This window comes from Brassica napus, chromosome C7 (assembly GCF_020379485.1).
Source record: "Brassica napus cultivar Da-Ae chromosome C7, Da-Ae, whole genome shotgun sequence".
Taxonomy (NCBI): domain Eukaryota; kingdom Viridiplantae; phylum Streptophyta; class Magnoliopsida; order Brassicales; family Brassicaceae; genus Brassica; species Brassica napus.
The window spans coordinates 18,122,870-18,149,538 of record NC_063450.1 but is presented as its reverse complement, the minus strand read 5'-3'; the positions used below and the strand labels follow the sequence as shown (position 1 = coordinate 18,149,538).

Genomic DNA, 26,669 nt, shown 5'->3' with positions numbered 1-26,669 from the left:
TCTTATTAAAACCATGCTCGAGGTCGCGGAATACCAAGGAAGAAGCAGAAGCAACCATATTTTAGATTTCTCTTTTTTTTCAGTATCTATCACTTTCTCAAAATAAGCAGAAACAACCATAGTTTAGACTCTCTTGTAAACTTAAACAATTATTTATAGTCACGCAATACTTCATATATGAGAAATTAGAAAGTTTCTTATTTTATAGATTAGTCAAAAAAGTTTTAATTGTTTTGGTTATTTTAACTATTTTTAACATTAAAATATACCTAAGAAAACATATTTTTTTTGTTAATATTACTATTTTCTATTGAATTTCCATTTTACTTTAATAGTTAGCATTTTTTAGTAAGTTATGAAAAGTTAATATCTATTTTGTTAGTTTAGTATATTTATGTAATATTAATTTCTTTTTTAAAGATTATTTTTAATATTAACATTTAAAAAAAGCTAATAAATTAAGATGTTGATTTGTCATATTTTGATTACTGGCGTGAAGAAGATTTTTGAAGCGTTGAGGATTTTCCTAAATCGCCAATGATTAGGTTAGCTAAAAACCGGACTGGTCCTTAGATTTATGGGATCTGAAACAATTACTAAACTAATATATTCATAATAATTCGAAAGCCGAATGATATATATGTGTATCAACCATTAATATTTTGAGGACGTTGTTTGTAAATATTTATTTCACTGTGCTTTTTTTTTTTATCTTACTATGCTTGAAACCAGCTCTGGCCAGAAAGCTTGATTAGGTTAAGGAAATCATCTTTGAAGCCGTCATCATCTATAGGTCAAAGTATGTTATTACGTTTTAATATTTGAGCAATTTCACTTAAATAAGTTGCAAAAAATATCGTAAACTCTGAAAGTATTACCAAACTTTAACATGAGCTAGTAAAAAAAAGTGTTTCAAAAAAAAGTGTTTCAAAAAAAAAAACGAGCTAGTAAAAAAAAGAACAAATAGTAAAAACGTATATCAAATCAAAAGGTTGTCTCTCTCCTCTCTCTAGAGAGAGATTTCTCTTTTGTATTGTAAAATATCTTTCAACCATCTTGATTGATTTTGTACTTTTCGTTTGTCGGAATAAAATCTTCGTTTAGCGATCTCTTTTAAATGTGTTCTCAATCCCGAATGACGCTTCACTCTTCTTCTTTGCTTTTGCTCAGGGAATGAGTATCAATAAAGTACCGATCTTTGATCGGATCCTGGAGACAGTTCTCAGTGTTTTTATTCAAAACCTCATTCTGTCTTATCTAGTCGATGGATCTCCTCAGTCTTATGAAGGTAATATCGTGTTAGCTTAGTCCGTCGATCTTGAGCGGGGGGGAATCAAAGTTCTCTGTGACATAGTTTACCAGAGAAAGAGGAAGAGAGAGATAGAAGAGTTGACGTCTAATTTGGTGTCGGAGATGGAATAATCGAGGCTTCCATCAGAAAGCATGAACCCAGTTATTGGCGAAGAGGCGGCAGTCAGAAAGCACCTGCTGGAAGTCTCATGGCGCCCGAGATTTTGCCACTTTTCAGTATGAATGACACTTTTCATAAAATGCTCTGATCCGAGCTTTTCAACCATCAAGCAACAACCGAGACTGCCTTAGGTGGACTTTAAATTGTAATATTTTATAGCTAAGTTGGGTTCTCGTGTACTGGCCCGTTGGGCTTTATCAATGAAATTGGTTGACAAAAAAACGTTTATATTGGGCTTTTGAATTGTTGTTATTAATTGGGCTTTATTTATATCGTAAGCCCAACTAAACAGTTGCGAGGTGAGGATTGAAAAATGTCAATAGAAAAATAATATAAAAACATGGGCCCTCCCTAAGTTTGTCTTCACCGTTGGATTTCATCTCGCGAGCACAGAGATTAAGATGAATACATGTGAGAAACAAATCTAGAAATTCAAATTCCTCACCATCAACGGCTCTCTCTCTCTCTCCTTCCCTTCTTCGTAGTTGCCTTGCCCGAACACAGACTGTTCCCCTCTTCTCTTCTTTGGGGATTCAAATCGGAGGATGAAGCATTTCATGATGCCAAGAAACGCTGTCTTGCGAGACGTCGGAGAGCCGCAATCGCCGAACCCTAGCTCGTCTAAACCCAAGTCCCAAAGGAAGACCAGATCCGCCAAAGAGAACGCTCCGCCTCCAGATCTGAACTCGTTTCCGCCTGATTACAAGTCGTCTCCGGCGAAAATGAAGTGTCCGCTTCCTCCGCGTCCGCCGTCGGCTAATCCTCTCAAACGGAAGCTCAGCGCCGAAGCTGCGTCGGAGAACGGAGTATCTGGTGGAGTTTCAGATTCTGGCGTGAAGGTAAGCTTCTATTTTTAGAAGGTTTTAGTTTCGTTTGGCTTGTATGCGAGTGTGAAATGTCATTGTTGTAGGTTATAGTCAGAGTGAAGCCTCCAAGCAAAGGCGAGGAAGAGGAGATGATAGTTAAGAAGATCTCCAGCGATTCCCTCACTTTAAACGAGCATACGTTCACTTTCGACTCAATTGCTGACCCTGAGTCAACACAGGTAACCATTTTAGTTCTCATGTTTGAGGTGAACTTGTTGTACAATTCCTTATTGTGTTCTTTTTGCAGGATGAAATCTTTCAGCTTGTTGGAGCCCCTCTTGTAGAAAACTGTCTTGCTGGATTTAACAGTTCTGTTTTTGCTTATGGACAGGTAACTATTGTTTCTCTAGGCTTGAATTGCAGTTTCTTAACCAGATGATTGTGATTTTAACTTCTGAAACAGACTGGTAGTGGGAAGACTTACACCATGTGGGGTCCTGCAAACGGATTGCTTGAAGAGCATTTGAGTGGTGACCAAAGAGGTTTGACTCCACGTGTGTTTGAACTGCTCTTCGCTCGTATCAGTGAGGTGATGCTTGGTGTTGTTTGCTTGCACTCCGTTTCATTTTGTGGAAGAGGTAGCATGTTAAAAAGTTGTTTTCTTTTGTTTGCAGGAGCAAGTGAAGCATGCTGACAGGCAGCTCAGTTACCAGTGCCGCTGTTCTTTTCTAGAGGTTCAATGAGTCAATGCTATCTTAGTTGTTTTCATTTCTCCGAGCCTGATACTTATGTTTCTCTTTGCCATCTTCCATTGCAGATATACAACGAGCAAATAACGGATCTTCTTGATCCGAGCCAAAAGAATCTGATGGTAAAAAGAACTTGCAACTTTAACTTGATTTACGTTTTTTAAGGAAAAAGAATCTGTGTTCATTTTTTTTAATTAAATCTTGTACCAGATTAGAGAAGATGTCAAGTTAGGTGTTTATGTTGACAATTTGACTAAGGGATACGTGAAAAACTTGAAGGATTTGTCACAGCTTCTGATTAAGGTTTGTTGTACCCTCTCATTTTCATGTCCATCTTTGGAAAATAATCACTTTCGAATCTGAAATTTCCTAGAGTGATTGCTCAAAACGTACACATTAACTTGGAGTTTTACAGGTGTGATCTATTGATAACTTTAAAAGAGGTGTTTTCTATGAAAGACTGGTTATTGAACTTTAACTTTGTTACAGTATTACGTAAATATAATGTGAAAAAGAACATGACTACATGTCAGAGTCTTGCATATAGATTGTCTGACCTATTTTGTTTCTCTGTAATAAGTATACCACTAGTAATGTTTAAGTTTGAATCTGGTGCAGGGCTTGGCAAACAGACGGACTGGTGCAACAAGTGTAAATGCAGAGAGTTCAAGGTCGCATTGTGTGTTCACTTGTATTGTTGAATCCCACTGCAAGGTGGGCTGTCTCCTTTATTAAATTCTTCACATTTGTTGACGACTTAAGGTTTTTAAGCTAGGCAATGAGGCTGAGATGTTTACTAGTCTAGCAGTATTTTAGTTCATTGTTTGTTATAATAGTATGGGAATCGATATCTTACAGCATTGTAATGTAACAGAATGCTGCAGATGGTCTAAGCAGCTTCAAAACAAGTAGAATAAATCTTGTTGATCTGGCTGGTTCCGAAAGACAAAAATCAACTGGCGCAGCAGGAGAACGTTTGAAGGAAGCTGGGAATATCAATCGATCACTTTCTCAACTTGGGTAAGATCAGAATAAAATTGTTGATATGGCTGCTTGTTGATTGTTCTGTTCCATTTAATATTGCATTTTAGGGTAATGTTTGATGGGTGTAGCATATTTGAATCTGTCTTTTCAACACAAATTGAAAATGGGGGGTCGTATCTAGTTGAGAATCTACTGACTTCTAAGTTATGCTGAATATGAAACTGAGAGTGTATTTAAATGTTAACTATACGAGTTTTTACTTGCAGGAATTTGATCAATATTCTTGCAGAAATTTCACAGACAGGGAAGCAAAGGCACATACCCTACAGAGATTCCAGGCTGACATTTCTACTGCAAGAGTCTCTTGGTGGAAATGCAAAATTAGCTATGGTTTGTGCAGTTTCTCCCTCACAGAGGTAAATTAAGAACCTGAATCTCACTTTCAGAAGTTATATTTCCTCCACTTTCTAGCAAATTAAATTGCGTAATACATTGCAGTTGTAGAAGTGAAACTTTCAGTACTTTGAGATTTGCTCAGCGTGCAAAGGCGATACAAAACAAGGCAGTTGTCAATGAAGTAATGCAGGATGATGTAAACTTCTTGCGGGAAGTGATTCGCCAGCTTAGGGTATGCATTATTCTTTTGATCACCTCGTAAAAAAATAAAAAAAATAAAAAAATAATATATATCTAATTATACAAATGTTAATTAACTTCTAATGTAAACTATGCAGGAGGAACTGCAAAGGGTGAAGAACAATGGAAACAACCCAACAAACCCAAATGCAGCTTATACCACTTCCTGGAATGCACGAAGAAGTATGAGTTTGTTAAGAAGCTTTGGCCTGAGTCATCCAAAGTTCTTAGCCCATGGAGATGATGATGGGGATACTGAAATGGAAATAGATGAGGAGGCCGTTGAAAGGCTTTGTGCTCAAATAGGCTTGCAGTCAGCTCCACCTGCCGAGGAGAACAATCAGGAGATGGGCAGAGTAGAGAAAATAAAGTCATCCTTACAAATTGTGGCCCTGAAGGACGAAGATTTCAACAACTCCTACCTTAAATCAGCTGATGGCCAATCTGCAGGAAATCAATTTCCCGAGGATGCAGATGTTAACATGGAGGATGTAAGCTGCCAAACTGACGGGGCAGTTACTACCGATAGTGCGTCAACTGTGACAGAAACTAGCATCCCAACAGCCGTGCAAACTCTGGATCATGGTTCAAGTGTACAGACTCCTTTGGTAACCAATTCCCCCGGTTCTTGTATTAGTGACACAAACAATGAAAATTCACCTAGCAAAGCGGAGAACGTTCCATCCTGCCAAGACTTGGTTCCCGGAGCTCTTGTTTCTGGGATTGCATCAGTAGCTGATGCTGCAGATGATACAGAAAACTTCTCAGAAAATCCTGGGTCACCTTGCCTCAGCATAGATCCAGTAAATGGTTCTCCTCTACTAATAACTCCCACTGAGAGCGTCTCTCCAAAGGTTAGAAATAGCAGGAAAAGCTTGAGGACATCATCAATGTCCACTGCATCACAAAAAGATATTGAGAGAGCAAACCAAGTAACTACAGAAACTGTGGGACCTTCTTCGGCTATGTCTACACATAAAAGTGGAGCTTTTCCTGTGCCAACCAACCAATTGGCGGCTAGCCTCCACAGAGGCATGAGAATTCTTGACTCTTATCGCCAGAGTACTGCTCAGAGACGATCAACGTTCGGGTTTTCTTACAAAGCTCTCGAATACAAACCTTCATCAGTTTTAAGTAAGGCTGATGTAGGGGTGCAAACTTATCCGGAAGCTGTTACAATATCGGACGAGAATTCAAAAGAAGTACTGTGCAGTAAATGCAAATGCATAGCAGAATGTGATGCTCATGAAACAAGTGATCTTTCAAATCTTCAGTTAGTACCTGTTGACAACTCAGAAGTTTCAGAGAAGTCCATTTTCCAAGTTCCTAAGGTAAGGATTTCATTTACAATAGTTTTTGTTTTCCGTTCTGCATTTAGTATAAAGTATAACGATATAATGGGAATTTTCTGTACCTTACAGGCAGTGGAAAAGGTTCTAGCAGGGTCTATTAGAAGAGAAATGGCTCTGGAAGAGTTTTGCACTAAGCAAGCCTCTGAAATATCACAGCTTAATCGGCTGGTATGATCCTATTTTATATTCTGGTTTTGTTAGCTTATCTACCTTCTACATATAAAGGGAACCTTTCTAATTTATCTCTGGAAACTGAACAGGTGCAACAGTACAAACATGAGAGGGAGTGCAATGCCATTATAGGACAAACAAGAGAGGACAAGATTGTTCGTCTTGAAAGCCTCATGGACGGCGTGTTATCGAAAGATGATTTCCTCGATGAAGAATTCGCATCTCTCATGCATGAGCATAAGGTAATATTTCGGGGATTTCCATTATTTAGAAAATTATTGAAGAGATGTTTCCTTACATATATAATACTGCAGCTTCTGAAGGACATGTATGAGAACCACCCCGAAGTATTGGAGACCAGGATTGAGTTGAAAAGAGCGCAAGAAGAGGTTGAAAGTTTCAAGAACTTCTATGGTGAAATGGGAGAAAGAGAAGTATTATTGGAAGAGATTCATGATTTAAAGGCGCAGCTACAGTGTTACACTGACTCATCTTTTACATCATCTCGGAAAAGAGGTTCTCTGCTTAAGCTGACGCACAATTGTGACCCTAATCAAACTCCACAACTTAATGCCATTCCTGAGTCAATGGAGGAGAGCCCTGAGAAGACATTATCAGAACAGGAAAGACTTCGTTGGAATGAAGAAGAGAGCAACTGGATCTCTCTAGCTGAGGAATTAAGAACTGAGCTTGATGCCAACAGGAAGCTGATGGAAAAGCAGAAACGCGAACTGGATACTGAGAAAAGATGTGTAGAAGAGTTGACGGAAGCAATGCAGATGGCAATGCAAGGACATGCACGGATGATTGAGCAATACGCAGACCTGGAAGAGAAACATATGCACTTGCTTGCAAGGCACAGGAGGATCCGAGAAGGAATAGACGATGTTAAAAAAGCAGCAGCGAGAGCAGGAGTCAAGGGAGCAGAGTCCAGATTCATAAACGCACTTGCTGCAGAAATCTCAGCTTTGAAAGTGCAAAGAGAGAAAGAGGCACAATACTTTAGAGATGAGAACAAGAGTCTCCAGTCACAGCTAAGAGATACAGCTGAAGCTGTTGAAGCAGCAGGAGAGTTACTTGTTCGACTTAAGGAAGCTGAAGAAGGATTGAAAATTGCACAGGTACATTTCTAAAACATTTTAGTATCAGTATTATCATATAACTCTAGCCTAATGTTTCTGGCTTGTGTATCCGCAGAAACGGGCAAGGGATGCAGAGTATGAAGCATCAGAAGCACATAAACAGATTGATAAACTGAAGAAGAAAAAACAAGAAACTGGAATCAGCACTCTTAACCAACAAGAACAACACGTTGCAGAGTCACACAATCACATAGAATCTTTGCAAGCTTCTTTTGATGGTGATGATGTCGCTAAATATGATGAGCCAGTGGAACCATCAGCGAGTGAATGTGATCAGCAGTGGAAAGAAGAATTCAAGCCATTCTATGAGAAAGACGCAGAGTTGGCAACACTCGCCGAACCTTCTTGGTTCTCGGGGTATGACCGATGCAACATTTAGTTTCTTTTCCACAAATTGTTTTTTTTTTTCCTGTAATGTGTATAGGAAAAAAAAGACATTGTTGGGGTTGTGTCTGATCTGATTCTGTGAGATTTCAGAACTGAAGTTTGCAAACTCATTGTACTTCTTATATCCTATAAACTCATTTCACAGTTAATACTTTTTTTGTTTTCATCCATCTCCCAAACCGAAAGATGTCAGTCTTTCTAAGAAAATTTGATCTATCAGCACTAAATGAAATAGAACATTAATCCTTAAATTTTGAGGGAGAACCACCCTAAGGGGATGTACTCCAACATTAATCCTCAACTAGATCCTCAGTATGAATTTTCAGTTTTTAATTATTTATTTTATTAAATGATGTATTTGTAAAATTCATTTATATTATATTTATTAAGTAAATATTTTTTTTTTGCATCTTAAACTATCTATTTTTTTACGAATATGTGATATCATATAAAAAAAATATAAAAAAATGAGTATACATAGTTAATTAGATAATTGTAAAACATAAAATTTTTTTTCGTTTGCGATATCATATAAATAATAATCCGCCCAGTTAACTAAAATCATGATTTTTTTTTATGCGTAATTTTTTTATTTTGACCATTTCCTTAAAACTATATTAAATTTTACATATTTTAATTAGAATATTTTTAATATCTTTATTTTTTATTTAAAATGCAACTCAATATTTTTTTTTAAATTATAACAAAATATTTAAAAAATATTTTTAGAATTTGTTTGAAAAATATGAAAATTACATTTTAAATTAAAATTATCCTAAAATATGATAAGTTTTGATGTAAACGAAAACTCAAATTATGTCAAAAATAATTATATTAAATGATAATAACAATTTAAATTGATTATTTTTTAAAAAATACATTTACTAAAATATTGTTTGAAAAAAAATTCATTTCTCTTTCAAATATAAAATGAAAATATTATAATTAAATAATAAAAAATATAAATAAAAACCATAAATTTAGCAAATGACAACTGAGTTATATTATGCTAAAATTTTATTTCTAATAATTTAGCAAATGACAAATGAGTTATGAGCAAATAATACCATATATTTTTTAAAAACATAGTCATTCTTAAATATTTTTTGAATAAATAAATATTTTTTAATTTAATCAACTGAAAATAATATCCGTACAATTGTGTGAGTCAAATTCTTGTTTTATTGATGCATGTTATATATTAGTGTTGTATGTTTTAGGTAACATTTTAATGATGCACGTTTTTTAAAATCTCTATTATTAAAATTATGCACGTTAGGATAACTCATGAGTTTTTTTGTTGATTAAATGACATTATATCCAAATTTATTTAAAGATATTTCATTAAGGTAACTGAAAAAGACAAACAATAAAATAGGAAGTTTAAATTCATTTAAGCATATTTCATTAATGTAACTGAAAATATAAGTAATAAATTAGGCAGTTTTATTCGTTTTAGGATATTTCATAAATGCAACTGAAAAAGACAAGCAAAAAAATAGGGAGTTTAATTAATGAAGTAAAAACATTTTCAAATAGGTATTTCTCTTTTAATAATATAGATTTTATTTTATTTTTGCATTTTATCTTTTAATTCTTGAAAGTATTATTTTCTATAAAAAATCCATAATATTATTAATAAATAAATATCAATAACTAAGTTTTTATAATAAAAATATTCAAGGAGATATTACAATAAAATATTCATATCTAATTATTTTTTGTCAACATTGCATTGCATCTCATAATACCCCGTAAAAGAACCCATTTCACCATAAACTTTATGCGTTGTGCCTATTTCTTTCCGAACTTTGTAGTAGTGTGTATTTTATAATTGAACTAACAAAATTCAAAAAATACTACATGAACTTTATGCATCGTGCCTTTTCATTTCTGAACTTTATAATAGTGCATATTTCATACTAAACCAAACAAAAATTCAAAAATACTACATGAACTCTCAAAATGTGCTTATATAAATTAACCGTCAAAGGTGTTAGTCATTAATTTAATAAAACAACGTCATTTGAATAAATTATGTAAATTAAAAAATAAAAAATATTTGATGAACTCTCAAAATCATGATTATATACATTGACCGTCAAAGCTGTTAGTCATCCATTAATTTACCAAAACAACATCATTTTGGATAAATTCTTTAAAACTAAAAATTAATTTTTGGAATGGTCGAACTCTCACACTGATGGACACATAAGAGCATACTAAGTGCTACACCAAACACCTTTTTGTATGAATTATGTAAACATTAACTTATATATAATTTTAGTTTAATCAAATAAATATTATCAAATTTTTAATGTTTTAGTTTTATCAAATAAATCTATAATTTTTTCAGCTGAAATATATAATTATTATTTTTTAAATCTATTCTATTAAAATAGAAGTCACAACTTCATTTCATGTGTGATAAATCTATAAGTTTAGTTTAATCAAATAAATATTATCAAATTTTTAATGTTTTAGTTTTATCAAATAAATCTATAATTTCTTTCAGCTGAAATATATAATTATTTAATCAAATAAATATTATCAAATTTTTAATGTTTTAGTTTTATCAAATAAATCTATAATTTTTTTCAGCTGAAATATATAATTATTTATTTTTTAAATCTATTCTATTAAAATAGAAGTCACAACTTCATTTCATGTGTGATATTTTATTTTGGAAAGGTTGTTTACATGATTTGTTTTGTATTTTATAAATCTATTCTATTAAAATAAAAGTTACGACTTAATTTGTTTCAGCATAAGCCCGATTAGTTATAATTCCTACGGCCCAGTTCAACACAAGTGTAATTGTAGTTATTAATGTATGGGTTCTTATTTGTATGTTAACACCATTTGCATGTAATAATATATTTATAACAAGTTTTATATCATTTAAGTTACAAAAACTCTATCTAATAACTTTTTTATTTTATAAACATTTTTTAAATAACTGTCCAACAAACTACTCTCCATATATTCTACGATTTATGTGTTGGGTCATTCGGCAACAATTAGTTTACATATATCAAAATCCAGTCCAATTTTGTCCTTATTCAAATTAATATAACCTTTTTTGGTTTAAAATGGGATTTTTAAAATGGGGTTTTGGGCCACATATTTTTTTAAACATCAGGTTAAATTTTCGTGTGAGTTGAGTTTAGGTTAAACCAAAATGATTTGAATATTAATAACAAAACCAACTAATCTTGATCAGAATCCGAAGTAAATGTCGATAAAAATACAACTCATCAAACCCCTTGATGTGAATCTTTATTTATAACACAACGAATCTAGAAAAAATGAAATGTTAAATAGAAATATGTTACATAATTTAAATACGATAATAAGTTATAATTGTTCTTAATAATAAAAAGAATACTGTTTTGTGTAGCAAAATATTATAGGAATAAGTTTTGTGTAGCAAAATATTATAGGAATATACTATATATGTAGTAACAACTGATAACAAAATAAATAATTACTTATAATACTATAAATTACTATATAATACTAATGTTGAACAAGATATATTAACAACATTATTATATAACTCAAAATATATAATATATAATATCAAATATAAAATTATATTTAACATGTTTCTAACAAACAAAAATATATACATATAAAATAAAATAATTACATACATTTATTTTGCTTACCTAAATATTCTACGGAGGTAAAACCGTCAAACTATTGAAAACATATTAAAAGCTAAACAATTTTAAATTTGATCCATAATGAAATGAAAGACCCGCACGGACGCGCGGATCTAGATCTAGTTTAGCTTTAAAATTCATTATTTAAATTCTTAATCTTTATTCTTTCAGAAAAGGAAAAAAATCATTATTTAATAAATTTAAATTATTTACAATATGGTGCTCGTTTGCGGGGGCGTGAACCAAATGGAAATGCAACAGCCTTATATAAAAGTTTCAAAACAAGAACAAATATCATTTAAACGAGTTTCCACATTTCTCATACAAGAACAAAACTCTTTGACTTAACTCTTCGCAAATTGGCTTGTAATTATCAATCTTGTCCACTTGAAGATGCAAAGTATAGAAGAGTCGTTCTCCGCGAGGATTTGAAGATGAAACATCCACGAGAACAAACCCATCTTCTTCTAGTCCACTCAGCACATTATATATCGAAAAATTATGATTTTTGGACGATGAGATTTGGACCATCACTTCGTTGTCTCTAAGCTCAGTCGCAAAAACGGTGGAGACATAACTAGAAACCACCTTCGGCTGCGGCATAACGTAACGTTCTCTTTGACGCGATATTCGCAACAAGAGGTTTTCCTTCTTTTGTGTTAGCTTCTTCACTTGCTCTTTCAGCTCCGGTATGTACTGCATGCTCCGCGAAATCGTCTGAGGATTACTTAGCTAATATATAAAGCAAAAAGAAAAGTAAAGGGGTTGATAACATATATTTTTCTTCTACCTAGTAACAAATCCAATAAGGCGGCCCATTTATAATTTTTTTATAGGAAACGTATTCAGATGACGTATAAGAGTAAGCTAATTACCCGCTCATCAGAGCCTGGAAGACATGAACGAAGAGTTGAGAACAAAGAGTTGGTTTTCTTGCGACGGTTACGCTCATTAGCATTGTGAATAAGCTTCTTGATAACGATTGAATTGTTGTCTATTCCATTTACCTCCGACGAAACAGTAACCCCTAAGCTGGTCTGACGATGAACCATTCCATACGTCTTCGGTACCTGAAAGTCAAGCAACTCTTTGCTATTGTTATCTCCGACAATGTTGTAGCTCTCGTACTCTCCCGTTGACTCCCACCCAAAGTTTGGGAACAATGGAGAGCCCAATGCACACATTTTTGCTTGATTAAAGACAAATTTTTTTTAGCTTTTTCTGTTGAAGCTTTTTTGGTTGGTATTGTCCTGAAATATATGTGGAATATGATTGACCTGCGACACATATATATATAGAGATAGTATTAACCAACCAAACAAACAAATAAATCTATGTTGTCACATCAAAGGTAACAAACTATATTACAAGTAATTTTTAAGTGTTCTAAGACGCCGTACAGCCCGTACGACATGTAATCAGGAATCTCATTTCGCAAGCATATACGGTATCCACACGCATATCTCATTTGATAAGGTACGTAGGCCTGGTATCTGGGGCAGGTGCTTACTGATAAAAAAATACAAGTTGTATTAGTTTTCGAAAACACATGAGAACGTCAGGTGGCCTAGCGGCAATACTGAATGTTTCTCACACACGACTACCCGAGGTCGTCAGTTCGATACTCAGGGACAGCGGGGTGGTACTGGGTTAGCTAAAAAATCCCTACGGGGATTTCTGGCGATGTGGCATTTCGGGGTGAGTCCAGTCACTATAAAAAGTTTAACGTATACAGTTTTGAGAACGTCAGGTGGCCTAGCGGCAGTACTGAACGTTTCTCACACACGACTACCCGAGGTCGCCAGTTCGATACTCAGGGACAGCGGGGTGGTACTGGGTTAGCTAAAAAATCCCTACGGGGATTTCTGGCGAGGTGACCCTTCGGGGTGAGCCCAGTCACTATAAAAAGTTCAACCTATACAGTTTGAGAACGTCAGGTACCTAGCGGCAGTACTAAACGTTTCTCACACACGACTAACCGAGGTCGCCAGTTCGATACTCAGGGACAGCGGGGTGGTACTGGGTTAGCTAAAAAATCCCTACGGAGATTTCTGGCGAGGTGACCCTTCGGGATAAGCCCAGTCACTATAAAAAGTTCAACATATACAGTTTACAGTTTAGTTAGTTTTTCGAAAACAAATATTCTTCTTTAAGTTATCAAAAAAAATATTCTTCTTTAGAAAAAGTCATAAAAGTGATGTTTAGCCAAAAAAAAATTGTTTTGATTTAAGATAATATTTTCAAATTTTCAATATAAAACTAAAAATGATTTCAATTTTTATGACAATTTATATTATTCAGTATGTCTTACAATTGCTTCATAACTTTTATGTAGCATATAAATGATGTTTCATTTTACGTACAAAATTTTTAAATACAAAAAAAAAATTACAAACATATTTATATATTTTTCATACACCTAAATGAAAAAAACTATATAAACATATTAAAGAACTATATTCCAAAAATCGCAGATTTTTTTCCAAGAATATTATATAAACATATTAAAACCAAATTTTTTTTTTGTAATATATATCCCCAATTCAACTTTTTAATAGTTTTATTATGATTCAGGGGTCATATTACTATATCAAAGAAAATGTTATATAAATATTTAATTCATGAACAATGATTAATTATCGATATTTTAATCTGTTATCATTTATAAAAAAAAGTTTAAATAAATGCTGAGCTTTCGATAATCGATACAGTGCAAACATGATGACTTCTAGCTTTATTTATTTGTTGACCCCAAGACAATAAAGAAAAGCATCCCAATGGAATAATATTTAAATAAATGTTAGCCACGTTAGTTTTCATTCAATTAAGAACTGTGGATCATGTACGGGCACTATCGATCTAGAGTCAACTTTATATCATCCATGTAAGCAAATTATGTTGCTCTGATTGAGACATCAGACAAATACATTTCAAGTCCAAGATATTCCAAAATTTTCTATATGTATAAAAAAAGTTCCCAATATTTTCTAAAGTGCTTAGACCAACAAAAAACATTTTCTAAAGTGACCACATTTCCCCTAATTTTTCATGGTAGCCTCTTCCTCCACTAGGATGTCCACATCTTCACGGGAACCACCATAGCCACCTCCTCCTCTTCTCCCACCACCACGTCCACCACACCTTATCCCTGTGATACGATGTAAAATAGAGCAACAAATTAAGAAAAAAGACAAAAAAAAAAACAAAAGATAGCACAAAGAAAAAATCTTCAAATAAAATTCATTAAATAATAAAAAAATTTTAATTTAGAATTCATTGATTAGAGTTATATCTAGGAGGTGAAATTAGGTTTAGGGTTTAGGATGTATGGTAATTGAGGGGGGAGTGTATCCAATCTAGAATGTGAAGAGATTTGAAGTCATTCGATTTAATGACTTATGACTTTAGGCTAATTTAATAAGATTTTTGTTAAATTGTTCTAGAATCTCATCTAAACTTAATTTTTTTGACTTTTTTAGCCGAAAAACTCTACCAGAACACCATAAAATCACTAGAATAATATTAAAAATCACACCTTAAAATATTTTCAATAACAATGAATTTCAACATTGCATGACATGACAAATTCAATAACATTAGATTTTAAATAAGATTTTATAATTTCATGTGTTAAAAATGAATTTATCATTTTAATATCGGTTGAATACATTTCTTTAAAAAGATACATCTCTTAATTTTTTTCTTAATAAATATTTTTAATGTTATTTTTGTGACCAAAAAAACCTATACGATTAGTTACGACAAATATGAGTCATCGTAAATTAGAGGCGAATTTACAATGTACTTACATCAAAACTAAAGTTCGTCGTAAAGTCGAAATAAATATACAACGAAAATATTTCATTGTAACTTCATCTTAAATTTAGGATGAATGAACGAGCAAATTACAAATCATCGTAGAATCGTTGTAACTGTACGAGAACTTTACGATGGATTGTTTTACAACTAAGTAACGACTAACAGACAGTTTATATCAGATGGTAGATGAAAACATGTTTCATATGTGCTATATACCAACCATTATTTGTCGTAAATTCATTGTAATTTTTTTTTATTGTTAATTTCTCAACTACCAAGGACAAAAAATTTCTATACATTTACGAGGCAGTTGATATGTTTCCTAATACCATTTTATTATTTCATGTTCCTTGCACTTTGTTAAGACTATGCCTTTGTCATCATCATCTCCTTTGCCTAATGTTGACTCATCATCTTCCACTGTACATATACATCAGATGCATTACATAGTTAAGTTCCACATGAATATGTGGTTAGTTATGTTCCTATAGATATACCAAAATGTACATTTAAGGCTCCTAGTTATCCGTCTGAGTATCATTGTTATCTTATTTCTTGTTCTTTTTCAGTATCCACTTCTTGTAAAACGCCATATTCTATTTCTTCAATTATGTTTTGATCACCTTAAACTTTTCACTCTTATATTCTTTCTTATACTCTTGAAACTGAGCCTAAGTCCTTTCGTCAAGCCATTACATCTGATAAATGTGAAGGTTTCAATAAATGTGTAATTTGATGCTTTGAGCAAAATAAAACTTGGGAATCATTACCTCTGGGGAAGAATGTGGTTGAGTATAAGTAGATTTTCACTATTATGTACAATGATGTGGTAATGTGGAGAGGTATAAATCATGTGTGGTGGCTTTTGATTACATAAACACTTTCTCTCATTGACTAGCATGAAACTTCTTTTGGGATTAGCTTCAGCAAAAAGGATGGAAACTTACATAAATGAATAGGTATAATGCTTTTTCGCATGGTGACTTAGACGAGGAGATATATATATATATATGAGACCAAAAGGATATATACCACTTGAAGGTGTGGCTTTACCTCCATATCCAGTATGCTGTCTTAGAAAATCTTTGTATGGTTTAAAATAAGCCTCTCGAAAATGGTACAAGCCATTCTCTTATGTATTTTTGGGAAATAACTTCATCCAATCTCCAGCTGATAATACCTTGTTTGTTAAAGTTTCCTCTTCTATCTTTTGTGGTTGTTTTAGTATATGCGGATGATATCATGATTGCATTTAATGTTGATGATGATTTGATCCAATTGCAAGCTATTTTACGTTTTGAATTCAAGATCAAAGACTTTGGTCCTTTTCGATTCTTTCATGGTTTAGAAATATCAAGGTATTTAGCTGGAATTTCAGTGTGCTGATATCTTACATATTTGCATTGTTTTAGTCATTCATTCTTGCATATTTTGAATCATTTAGATTAGTATTTAAGCATCTTTAGGTTTCATTTGCATACATAAGTCTTTATTAGGTGTTGGAGTATCCTTTGGAGTTTTTGGAGGAGTTTGGAGACATTGTGGTCCAAAAAGGGGGTGAATTATGATCATTGGACGAGTTGAGTATCAGAGCGGGCTCTCGCAGCGACCTAGAGCACCCACTCTACACAGAACAACACGGAGCGGCCAGCCGGAGCAGGTAGGAGAACCTGCTCGGCATTCTTTGAAGACACGGAGCAGAGAGCTGGAGCGACCCTCCGTTGCGGGGTAACCAACCCGCTGCAATCTAGAGCGACCATCCGGAGCGGGATGACGAACCCGCTCGGCATTCCTTGGTGTAACGGACGACATCCAGAGCGACCTCATGGAGCGGGGTCTGGAAGCCGTTGCGAGACAGAGCGACCTGCTGGAGCGACTTGAGCAACCCGCTCGCCTTTTACCACTTACTCGAGTTTTTATGTTTTGTTGGGCTTTCTCAGATTTATTGACTGAGCCCACTAGGTTTTTAGAAGTCCTATAAATACTCTCAAAACCTAAAATTAGGACTTATCTTGTATTCTATCTAATCAAAAGCCACTTTTTGGTGAAAGATCTAATCTTGATCCTAATATCTTATCTTTGCTTGATTACTTTGACCATTAATCATGTTTAGATTTGGATCAACTAATGATCTAGTATCTACCATGATTATGAGTGAGTAGTCATCTTTGGATTCATGGGTTAGGATGATTAAATGATGATCTAGAATGTTTAGAGTAGATTAATGTGTTTCCTTGCTTGATCGAGTGATCTTAATGCTAAGCTTGAGTTGACCATTCTGGTTTAGAACTCTAGACATTTCATTGCCCGGAAAGTGTTCGATGAAATGTTTGAGCCAACTCATCAAGCTCTTAGCTTACCTTACCAAAGGGATTTGATGTTGGGGGAGTTAGGAAAGTTGAATGATCTATCCTTAATGATTGTTTAATTGACACAAACCAAAGGAATTTGATGTTTGATCATGAGAGTAAATGAGCTTTTATCTTGGAAGAGAACTTGCTTAGAATTGATATCTAGACTTAGGGGAATGTGTTGATTGAAACCTTGCCATTTTAGATTTAATCTTAGTCATCTGAAATCAAAATCCTATGCCCATGATTCCTCCTTATTCCAATTGATTGAAAGTTGCTGTTTAGTTGCTTTAGAAACCTGTTAGATTGATTGAAACCACTCATCTTATTGATTGCATTTAACTTAATTGAAAACCTAAATTCTCTTTGATTCAAAACTCTTAGAAATGGATTGACATCTTAATTACTATGATGATTTGATTATTGGACCCTTGAAAAGTCCATTTCAAATTTGGCGTCGTTGCCAATTCTAAGTTGATTTTGACATTGAGATTTGGTTCTTGCTTGATACTAAATCTTATTTTCTTATATCTAGTTACTGATTCTCTTTCCTAGCCTTTTGTATCTCAGGTGCATGAACTTGCGGAGCAGAGGCCCAACAGACCTAGTTCCAAGAGTTGAAGATATTAGAGCACTTGAAAGGAAGATTGCAAGGAGGAGAAGAGAAGAAGAGCAACAGACTCACTTAGACAGATTGGGGTTTGTGATGGATCAACATCAGAATCATCCTCAAGATAGAGAAGGTAATGGCCAGGGAGCTGACAACCTTAGGCCACAACACTAACATCGCCAAGCTAGAGCTATTGGCACCCATGATGAGCCCAATATCCATGGGCATAGAGCTGGCATTAGAGCACCAGCTGTGGAAAACAACAACTTTGAGATCAAATCAAACTTGATAAACATGATCCAGAGCAACAAGTATCATGGTCTTGCCTTGGAGGATCCACTAGACCACTTGGATAACTTTGATAAGCTGTGTGGAACTACAAAGATCAATGGTGTCTCTGAAGATGCATTCAAGCCAAGGTTGTTTCCATTCTCTTTGGGAGACAAAGCTCACACATGGGAGAAGGGCCTTTCAAGAGATTCAATCACCACATGGGATGAGTGCAAGAAAGTTTTCCTCACCAAGTTTTACTCTACTTCAAGAACTGCTAAGCTAAGAAATGAAATCTCTGGATTTCATCAAAGGAATCTTGAAGGCTTTGGGGAAGCATGGGAAAGGTTCAACAGCTACATCTCTCAATGTCGTCATCATGGCTTCAATATGGAGAGTTTGCTTAGTACTTTCTATAGATGACTTTTCATGTGCCAACACAAATATGCACTCAATTTGTTGGAAGATTTGGGTATGTTGGGTTGTAAACCAAGTTATATATCCAACTTTACATCTCACTAAAGATCTTGGCACACATTTGACTAATCCAATTGTGTATACAGAAGTTATTGATCGTGCTCTACTAGACTACAACGAGATATGATATAACTTTTACATTATATCATTTGAGTCAGTTTCTTTATGCTCCTACTGATAATCATTACAAGCAGCATATAAGGTTCTTCGTTATATCAACAACAATCCGGGTCAAGGCTTGATGTATGCTGTGGACAATGAGCTCTGTCTGAATGCTTTTGTGGATGCAAACTAGGCTACTGGCAAAGACACTCGCCGCGTTGTGACAGGTTTTTGTGTGTACTTTTAACTCCTTTGATATGTTGGAAATCAAAGAAACAATTTGTTGTGAGCAGTAGCAGCGTACCTGAGCTCTTGCTACTCATGAGTTCATTTGGTTGCAGCAATTACTCGTGGACCTGCGTGTTATAGTGACAACTCTAGCCAAGTTATTCTGTGATAATAAGTCTGCGATTCACATAGGCCATAGCCACAAACAATGTGTTTCATGAACGTAAGAAGAATATTGACACTAATTGTTATACAATCTGAGATCAAATAAAGGCTCGGAAGCTAAAGACATTTCATGTCTCTACCAACACTCAACTGGCTGATATACGTAACAAGACGCTTCATCCGGTTCTTCATCATTCTTTACTGAAACATATGTCGTTGTCATATCTTTATCCCGAAAAGAAATTTTGAAGATGAAGACTTGAGGGAGACGTATTATCATGTGTAGTTTGGTTAACTGGTTTACACTGGTTATCAGGTTAAGTAACAATTAAACTAACTATATAAGATTAATATGTAACAGATTCTTACCGTTAAGTTGAATATTAGTAACAAACTTTCTTTCATCGTCTTCAACCTCTCACTCTCTTGATTCTCTGAGCTATGGTTTTGGAGCTTGAATCTGGTGTTAGCATTTGCTTCTTAGAATAAGCAGTAGGGTGCAAGATACTATATTCATATTATTTGAAAGAATAGTTATTAACGGATGTTTGGAATGTCTTAAACATCTTCTTCCATATTTTCTTTGCGGCTTTCTCATCAGCAACACTATTCCTTTCCTCTTCTGCATCTCCACGTTAACCTTTAACAAGCTATATCTTATTCAATTTCAACGAAAATATGACACCTACCTGAAATATTGATGTCCATTTGTCCGTTCCGAGCAAGACAACAAACTTCTAAAAACATGTTTGAAACATAGCTTCGGTGCCTATTTCCAAGCATGACATAATATTCACAAAATCATTGAACTCTTCTACACGTTAGTAGATAGTTGATTTGAGTTCTGTAGAAAAGAACATGTTGAACTTAAACAAAAACATTGTCGTTTTTTTTTTCTCTCTGTATTCTTGTTATATCATGGAGTATAATTTATATAGGATGAACATGGGATAGGGGTTTTTGTGACTAAAGTTTGTCTGACCACAAATTGTATCCGACTAGAAAGCTTATAAGTCCAATTACAGGCCGAGACTCAACCCGGCAAATGTATTTGTTTCACAAAACTTTTGCTTACATGCAATATTTGTTTTTTTTTAAAATAATAGTAATATTATTAATAATCTATTAATTAGTTGCATGACTTTATAATATCCAAGAGGCGGTAATACATACATATTCAGTATTACTTTTAACTTTTGCAAAAGCATTTTATGAAAGTAATGTTATTTTCTATTTATTTGTTTTTTTTATTTAGTTTGAAATCGGTCTTAAGCGTTCTTCTCTACTTATATATCTCCAATATCAATAGATAACAAACCAAACAGCTTCTCTCATGAACCAGAATTCGATTTATGTGAGGATAATGTGAATTCGCTGGTGGCTGTAATTGGACACTTTATTTAGATTTTAAGTTCGACGATTACAAAGTGTTCTTAAGTCTCCGGATTCAGTTAGAAGGTTGAGAAGATTCTGTTGATAAAAAAAAAAGAAGAAGGTCGGGAAGATTCTTTTGACCTTTTGAACTGTGAAATCCATAAGACCTAAGCAAGAAAACCATTCTTCTTGGCTATTTTTGTGCGTCTTTCTTCTAACGGCGAGCTTTGTTTATATACCTTTTTAGGTTACTTGATAATTTACCTCTTACTAAATCATTCAAGTAGGGGAGATCTGTTTTTAAATGTCGGCATGCCTTTTTCTTGGATCGACCTTAATATATGGCGAGATTTGTTGAACAAAGGAAGCCCATCTACAACAATTAATCATTTATTTAATTTTTAATCTAAGTCTTTAAATAGCAGGACCATTTATTAATTGTCAAATTGTTCACCGAATCTTGTGAACACACTTTTGTCTTTTCTCATTAATACACCAAAACTCAGTTAAATCTTTTTATATATCTTTTGTTATATATAAATATATATTTTGTTACAAATGAGATATAAATATGAAAAGGTAGAAGTAATAGATTAGGAGTTTTGCACCAGAAGAGTATTTATAACAATTAAATCCAAGTGTAGATGAAAAAATGGATTTCATAGCTGTAATACCAAAGTAGTGGGCAGTCTATTAGTATCGATCACTGGCTCCGAAAAAAAAAAACAGAAAGCAACTCGACTAGAAGTAGACAAGGCTTTAGTCAAGAATGACATATTATCTATAGAATGGACGACACAGTTCAAACGAAATAAGAACAAATCTCTCTTATTTAAACTAGTTTCAACATTCCTCATACAAGTACAAGATCCTTTGACTTAGCTCTTCACAAATTAGCTTGTAATTATCAATCTTGTCCACTTGGAGATGCAAGGTGTAGAAGAGTTGTTCTCTTCGAGAACTCGAAGATGAAACATCAACGAGAACAAGCCCATCTTTTTCTAGTCCACTCAAAACATTATATATCGAAAAATTACGAATCTTGGACGATGAGATTTGGACCATTACTTCGTTATCTCTAAGCTTAGTAGCAAAAACGGTGGAGAAATAACTAGCAGCGACCTTTGGTTCTGGCTTAGCGTAACGTTCTCTTTGACCCGATTCTCGCAACATGAGGTGCTCCTTCTTTTGTATTAGCTTCTTAACTTCCTCTTGCAGCTCTGGTATGTACTGCACGCTCCGCGAAATCGTCTGAGGAATACTTAGCTTCTTCTGCAATAAAATAAAGCCAACAGAAAAAAATGAAAAGGTTCATTACATACTTTTAAATGGTACCAAAAAGAGTAAGCAGACTAACTATTGGTGATTGGTTTTGATATGAAATGTATTCAGATGACATTTTAGCTACTTAATTACCGGCTCATCTGAGCTTGGAAGACATGAACGAAGAGTTGAGAACAAAGAGTTGGTTTTCTTGCGACGGTTACGCTCATTAGCATTGTGATTTAGCTTCTTGATCACGACCGAATTGTTATTTATTCCATTTACCTCTGACGAAACAGAAACCCCTAAGCTGGTCTGATGATGAACCACTCCATACGTCTGCGGTACCGGAAAATCAAGAAACGTGCCGATTTTATGGTTATCTCCGATGAGGTTGTATCTCTCATACTCTCCTCTCGACGCCCATCCAGAGTTTGGGAATAATGGAGGGCCCAATGCATGCATTTTTGCTAGACTAAAGACAGTTTTTAAAGCTTTTTTCTTCTGTTGAGGATGTTTAGGTGGAGGATGTCCTGAACTATAGGTTGAATATTACTGACCTATATATAGAGACAGATATTGATATTATATTGACCGACAAAATAATCAAATAAATATCTTTTGTCAAATTGAAGTTAACAAATTATATTACAAGATTTTTGAAATGTTATATACGTCGACGTAATAGGTACTATAATGAGGAATCACATTTTTTATAAGCATATACCTCACTCATATGTCATTTGATAAGGTCATATATGGGGCAGGTATACTTTTAGACAAAAACTAGTTGAGTTTTGTAAAATACACTTTGTATCGGTATTTTTCTTTTAAAAAAAATTCTTCTTTATGAAAAGCATATATTTTCTTAAGCCTTTTATAAAAAATAAAGCATATATTTTCTTTGATTCACAAAAATATGTTTGGCATAAAAATGTTTCGATTTAGATAACATTTTTAATTTTCAATTTACTAACATGTTTTTAATATTTATGACAATTTATGGTCTTCGGTATGCTTTACAATTGTTTCAATACCTTTTGTGTAGCTAATAAATGATGTTTTGTTTTGAATTTTTCTATATTAATCTACATACAATAAACTTGAAATTTTAATATGCCGTATTATATTTTTAAATACACCACTACCATTTTCATGATCTGAACTGAACATTCGTTATTAGTGAAAAAAAATTATCGAGTAAACAAAAACTATGCTTAAAAATGTATTAGAACAATTTATGTCAAAAAATGATCATATGCATAGAGATAATTTATTTTCAAGAAATTGTCTGAAATCCATGAATTTACGAAAAAACCAATATATACGAGTAATTTTTATGTTTTACCTGAAAAGAAAAAACACTAAATTTAAAATTAGGGCAAATATACGCACATGTATTATAAACAGACAAACTAAAAGAGATATTTGTATAAGAAATATATTAAGAATCCAATGACATGTACAAAAACGAGATTATTATTTATATATTGAAAGACGACTCAGCTTGAAGAAATTGTTCGCGGCTCGTGGAATCAGGTAGAGGATGATTTGGAGGAATTTTTTGATGTTTATCGCTTTTTGGTATCATAAACACGATAAGAAGACATTATCGAAAATATTTTTTCGCAAAAAACTCTTATATATTTGTTCTCTATATATATAATAAATAATTATTTAAAATAAAAAAAATATTTTTTTATGTTTTCGAATTATATTTTTTCAAATTCAAAATTTTTTTAATTTTTTTTTTTTGAAAATCGAAAATTATTTTTGAAACTATTTTTAAAATTTTTCATTTTTTTAATATTTACTTATATATTTATTAAAATTTTAAATTTCACATTTCAAAAATTCTACTTAACCACTCAATTTTAAACTCTAAATCTAGATTAGTTAACCCTGAAATTATAAATATTTTTTACATTTTATCAAAAATAAAGATAAAAATAATTAGTGTAAACATGAAAAAAGTGTTATTATGAATATGATATTTTGGGAATTTCTCATGGGGTCCAAACATTTTGGATGATGTAAGCCTGTACATAAGCATTTTGAATTATAATATGTTTACCTTACATAAATGCAGCGTTAGTATTTAAAACAACAAATATAATACTTTGAAAGCTACAGCTGTCAACCTGTAAATCTTTATTTTATGTCAAATATGTTTTAAACCAAGCCAAAGAAACCAAAATTCTCTACACAAGTTTTTTTCTTCATATTTTACTTCGTCAAAATAAGCTAAACTTCTTTTCCAAGAAGTTGAATTTCATATAAAACGATATTGGTTTGTAAAATATTACAAAATAAGAAGATCAAACTATAAATAGATTTTACAAAAAGATAAAAAGCTACGTTTATTTATCTCTTTAAGAATTCTTCGGTCTTTTCTCTAGCTTAATTCTAATCTGAATCATGTTTTCGCTAACGGTTCCGGCTATCCAAGTCACCATTGGTCGACTTTGTTTATTTTTTTCTCGTTTTAGTATTTATGCATCTTATTCAAGTTTGAAGTTAATCTGATTGCAGATATAGATCTAAATTTGAAGATTTGTTTTTTTTACCGTCGGTGGCATCTTCAATTGCAGGTTATACGACTCTGTTCGTATCTCATTTCTTCCTTTTTTGTCTCACAGTTCTAAATCTGTTTGATCTGCATGTGTGTTGTTGTTTGCTTCTTGTGGCGGATTTACTGGATGAGGAAAGATGTGCTTATAGATATTGGTGTCTTATAAATTTGACCTAATTTTTGTTATTGGATTCTCTTTTAAGTTTTGTTAATTATGTTTTGTTTAAGCTTCTGGAGAATTTGTTCAATTAAGTCGGCTAAAGTCTCCAGAGTATGATCTTGTGTACATCAGGCTTCAAGTTTCTAGGAATTAGATAACTCGCTAGCTTAGTTTATGTATCATATGTAATACCTGGATAAGAGTATAAAAGCTAAGCCATAAAATAGAAGAATGCAATAAAGAACAATCATTTTATTTGTAAGCCACAACGGCATTGCTTTCCAAAGATTAGAGTTGTGTCTCTTACTAAGGATAACATCCGGATGCTTCAGTCGATCATTTTGAAAATCAGATCAGATGGGTTTATCATGTTGTTGTGAATTCTTCGATTGTGTTTAAACCATATGTTGTATACTGCCACTTGAGGCGCTAAACGTTTCAGCAAAGTGATAGTTCTTGGGGCTTTTAAAGAAAACCATTACAGCATAGCTGACCACGACTGGAACATATGATGATGATCCTCCAAGTATTTGCAGTACATGGACCCAAATTTCTTCACTTGTCGAACAGAGAAGAAAAAGATGGTCCATGTTCTCTGTTGCAGAGTTGTAGAGAATGCAGATGTCGAGATATTCATTCCCAGGTCGCAAGTCTCAACTTAGTTAGAAGTCTGTCCAGATGAGCAACACATAAATTGAAAGCATGACGGGTTACTTCCTTGAACCAAACCAAGAATGTATATTGCTTTATTGGCTCACAATGTCTGATAGCTTCCTAGGTATGAGAGGTTAAAAACGTTTTGAGAGTCTCAGTGTTGATGTTTCAGTATACAAAATAAGGTTAAGAGTGGCATATAGGCAGATGAATCATGGTTAGGTACATTTGCAGCTCTGGAGCGAGCCCAACACAGTAGCCATCATTACAAACATCGCGGACCAGAGCCAAAAATTGGTTTATCAGATCATGAGGCCCAATCTACCCGAAAGCCAGAACGAGAGGTGCCATAGAAGTCTAGTGGTCCCACCAATATCTTGTTGATGTATATGTTCCTACTCTAGCTAGTACGAATAAACTAAGTCGCGAGTAGTCTTAGACGAAGCAGAGACCGCAACGTCTAAGAAGTTTGCTTGTCCTCAGCTATGCTCCAGAAATTCATGTTATGCAAATGACAAGATTTCAACTACTCATCCCAAAGAAAACCAGTCTTTGCAAGAAGAATCCAAATCAGTTTTATACACAATGTTTTACTCCAAACACCGAAGTCCCTTAGACCTAAGCCGCCTTCAATTTTAGGAAGACAAATTGTTTTCCATGAGATTCTTGTTGTTGAGCGTTGATCAATACGTCGTCCCACATGAATTTAGTGCACAGTGATTGTATCTTATTAATGCAGCCTTTATGAAGGATAAAAGAAGATGCCCATAAGTTAAACGTTTCATAAATTATTGATGACAAAATCTGACACCAGCCAGCATAAGAGAGCGATTTTGCAGAACATAAATTGAGGCACCCTTAAATCTTGTCCAATAGCGGCATGTAATCTGAGATCCTAAGTTTCTGGTGCATCAACTAGAGTATGTGATACCGAACATGGAGTGAACCGAACTTGAAGCCAAAACTCGAGATGTCTAAGGTTTCATTTTGGGCCATTCCCGTCAGGAATATTTATGTTTTGTCTTTGTTCGTACTCAATCTGGACGATGGTGCGAAATTACCAAATATACCAGTGATGCTTACCAGTGACTTCTTCTCACCATCTGAGAAGACCATGATATCATCAGCGAATGCTAAATGGTTATGGCAGGCTCTATAGCGTTGGTGTGAAAACAAATAGAGACTTCCACACACGTGGTGGCACTTAGCATCTGAGAAAAGACTTTGACAGACAACACAAAGAGGTAGGAAGAGAGCG

General features: G+C 33.8%; 3 protein-coding genes and 1 non-coding gene across 4 annotated transcripts; 1 reads left to right on the top strand and 3 right to left on the bottom strand.

Moving 5' to 3' along the window:
- Positions 1-1,856: 1,856 nt before the first annotated feature.
- On the top strand, positions 1,857-7,851 carry LOC106357865 (kinesin-like protein KIN-12B). Its single transcript, XM_013797575.3, has 16 exons — positions 1,857-2,310; positions 2,382-2,516; positions 2,585-2,668; positions 2,741-2,866; positions 2,952-3,011; positions 3,095-3,148; positions 3,237-3,329; positions 3,645-3,740; positions 3,901-4,046; positions 4,277-4,426; positions 4,509-4,638; positions 4,745-5,977; positions 6,068-6,166; positions 6,259-6,411; positions 6,484-7,290; positions 7,367-7,851. Exons 1-16 carry the CDS (start codon positions 2,017-2,019, stop codon positions 7,688-7,690), a joined length of 3,984 nt encoding a protein of 1,327 aa, XP_013653029.2. The 5' UTR covers positions 1,857-2,016; the 3' UTR covers positions 7,691-7,851.
- Positions 7,852-11,436: 3,585 nt separating this feature from the next.
- LOC106356240 (transcription factor ORG3-like) lies at positions 11,437-12,680 on the bottom strand. The gene is made up of 2 exons (XM_013796030.3): positions 12,242-12,680; positions 11,437-12,098 (listed from the first exon to the last, which is right to left on the bottom strand). The coding sequence occupies exons 1-2, from the start codon at positions 12,548-12,550 to the stop codon at positions 11,661-11,663; spliced, it is 747 nt and encodes a 248-aa protein (XP_013651484.2). The 5' UTR covers positions 12,551-12,680; the 3' UTR covers positions 11,437-11,660.
- A 6,015-nt stretch (positions 12,681-18,695) lies between these two features.
- Positions 18,696-18,802, bottom strand: LOC125590832. Its single transcript, XR_007326834.1, has one exon. It is a non-coding gene; the product is annotated as a small nucleolar RNA R71 (small nucleolar RNA).
- Positions 18,803-20,964: 2,162 nt separating this feature from the next.
- On the bottom strand, positions 20,965-23,335 carry LOC106379671 (transcription factor ORG3). The gene is made up of 2 exons (XM_013819569.3): positions 22,179-23,335; positions 20,965-22,034 (listed from the first exon to the last, which is right to left on the bottom strand). Exons 1-2 carry the CDS (start codon positions 22,488-22,490, stop codon positions 21,606-21,608), a joined length of 741 nt encoding a protein of 246 aa, XP_013675023.1. The 5' UTR covers positions 22,491-23,335; the 3' UTR covers positions 20,965-21,605.
- Positions 23,336-26,669: the final 3,334 nt, after the last annotated feature.

Excerpts from the sequence above, each read along its gene's own strand:
- LOC106357865 (XM_013797575.3), top strand. The coding sequence starts at position 2,017 with ATGAAGCATTTCATGATGCCAAGAAACGCTGTCTTGCGAGACGTCGGA. Across the intron at positions 5,978-6,067 it reads CCATTTTCCAAGTTCCTAAG|GCAGTGGAAAAGGTTCTAGC; the intron begins GTAAGGATTTCA and ends TGTACCTTACAG. Across the intron at positions 6,167-6,258 it reads TATCACAGCTTAATCGGCTG|GTGCAACAGTACAAACATGA; the intron begins GTATGATCCTAT and ends GAAACTGAACAG.
- LOC106356240 (XM_013796030.3), bottom strand. The coding sequence starts at position 12,550 with ATGTGTGCATTGGGCTCTCCATTGTTCCCAAACTTTGGGTGGGAGTCA. Across the intron at positions 12,099-12,241 it reads TTCCAGGCTCTGATGAGCGG|CTAAGTAATCCTCAGACGAT; the intron begins GTAATTAGCTTA and ends TTTATATATTAG.
- LOC106379671 (XM_013819569.3), bottom strand. The coding sequence starts at position 22,490 with ATGCATGCATTGGGCCCTCCATTATTCCCAAACTCTGGATGGGCGTCG. Across the intron at positions 22,035-22,178 it reads TTCCAAGCTCAGATGAGCCG|AAGAAGCTAAGTATTCCTCA; the intron begins GTAATTAAGTAG and ends ATTTTATTGCAG.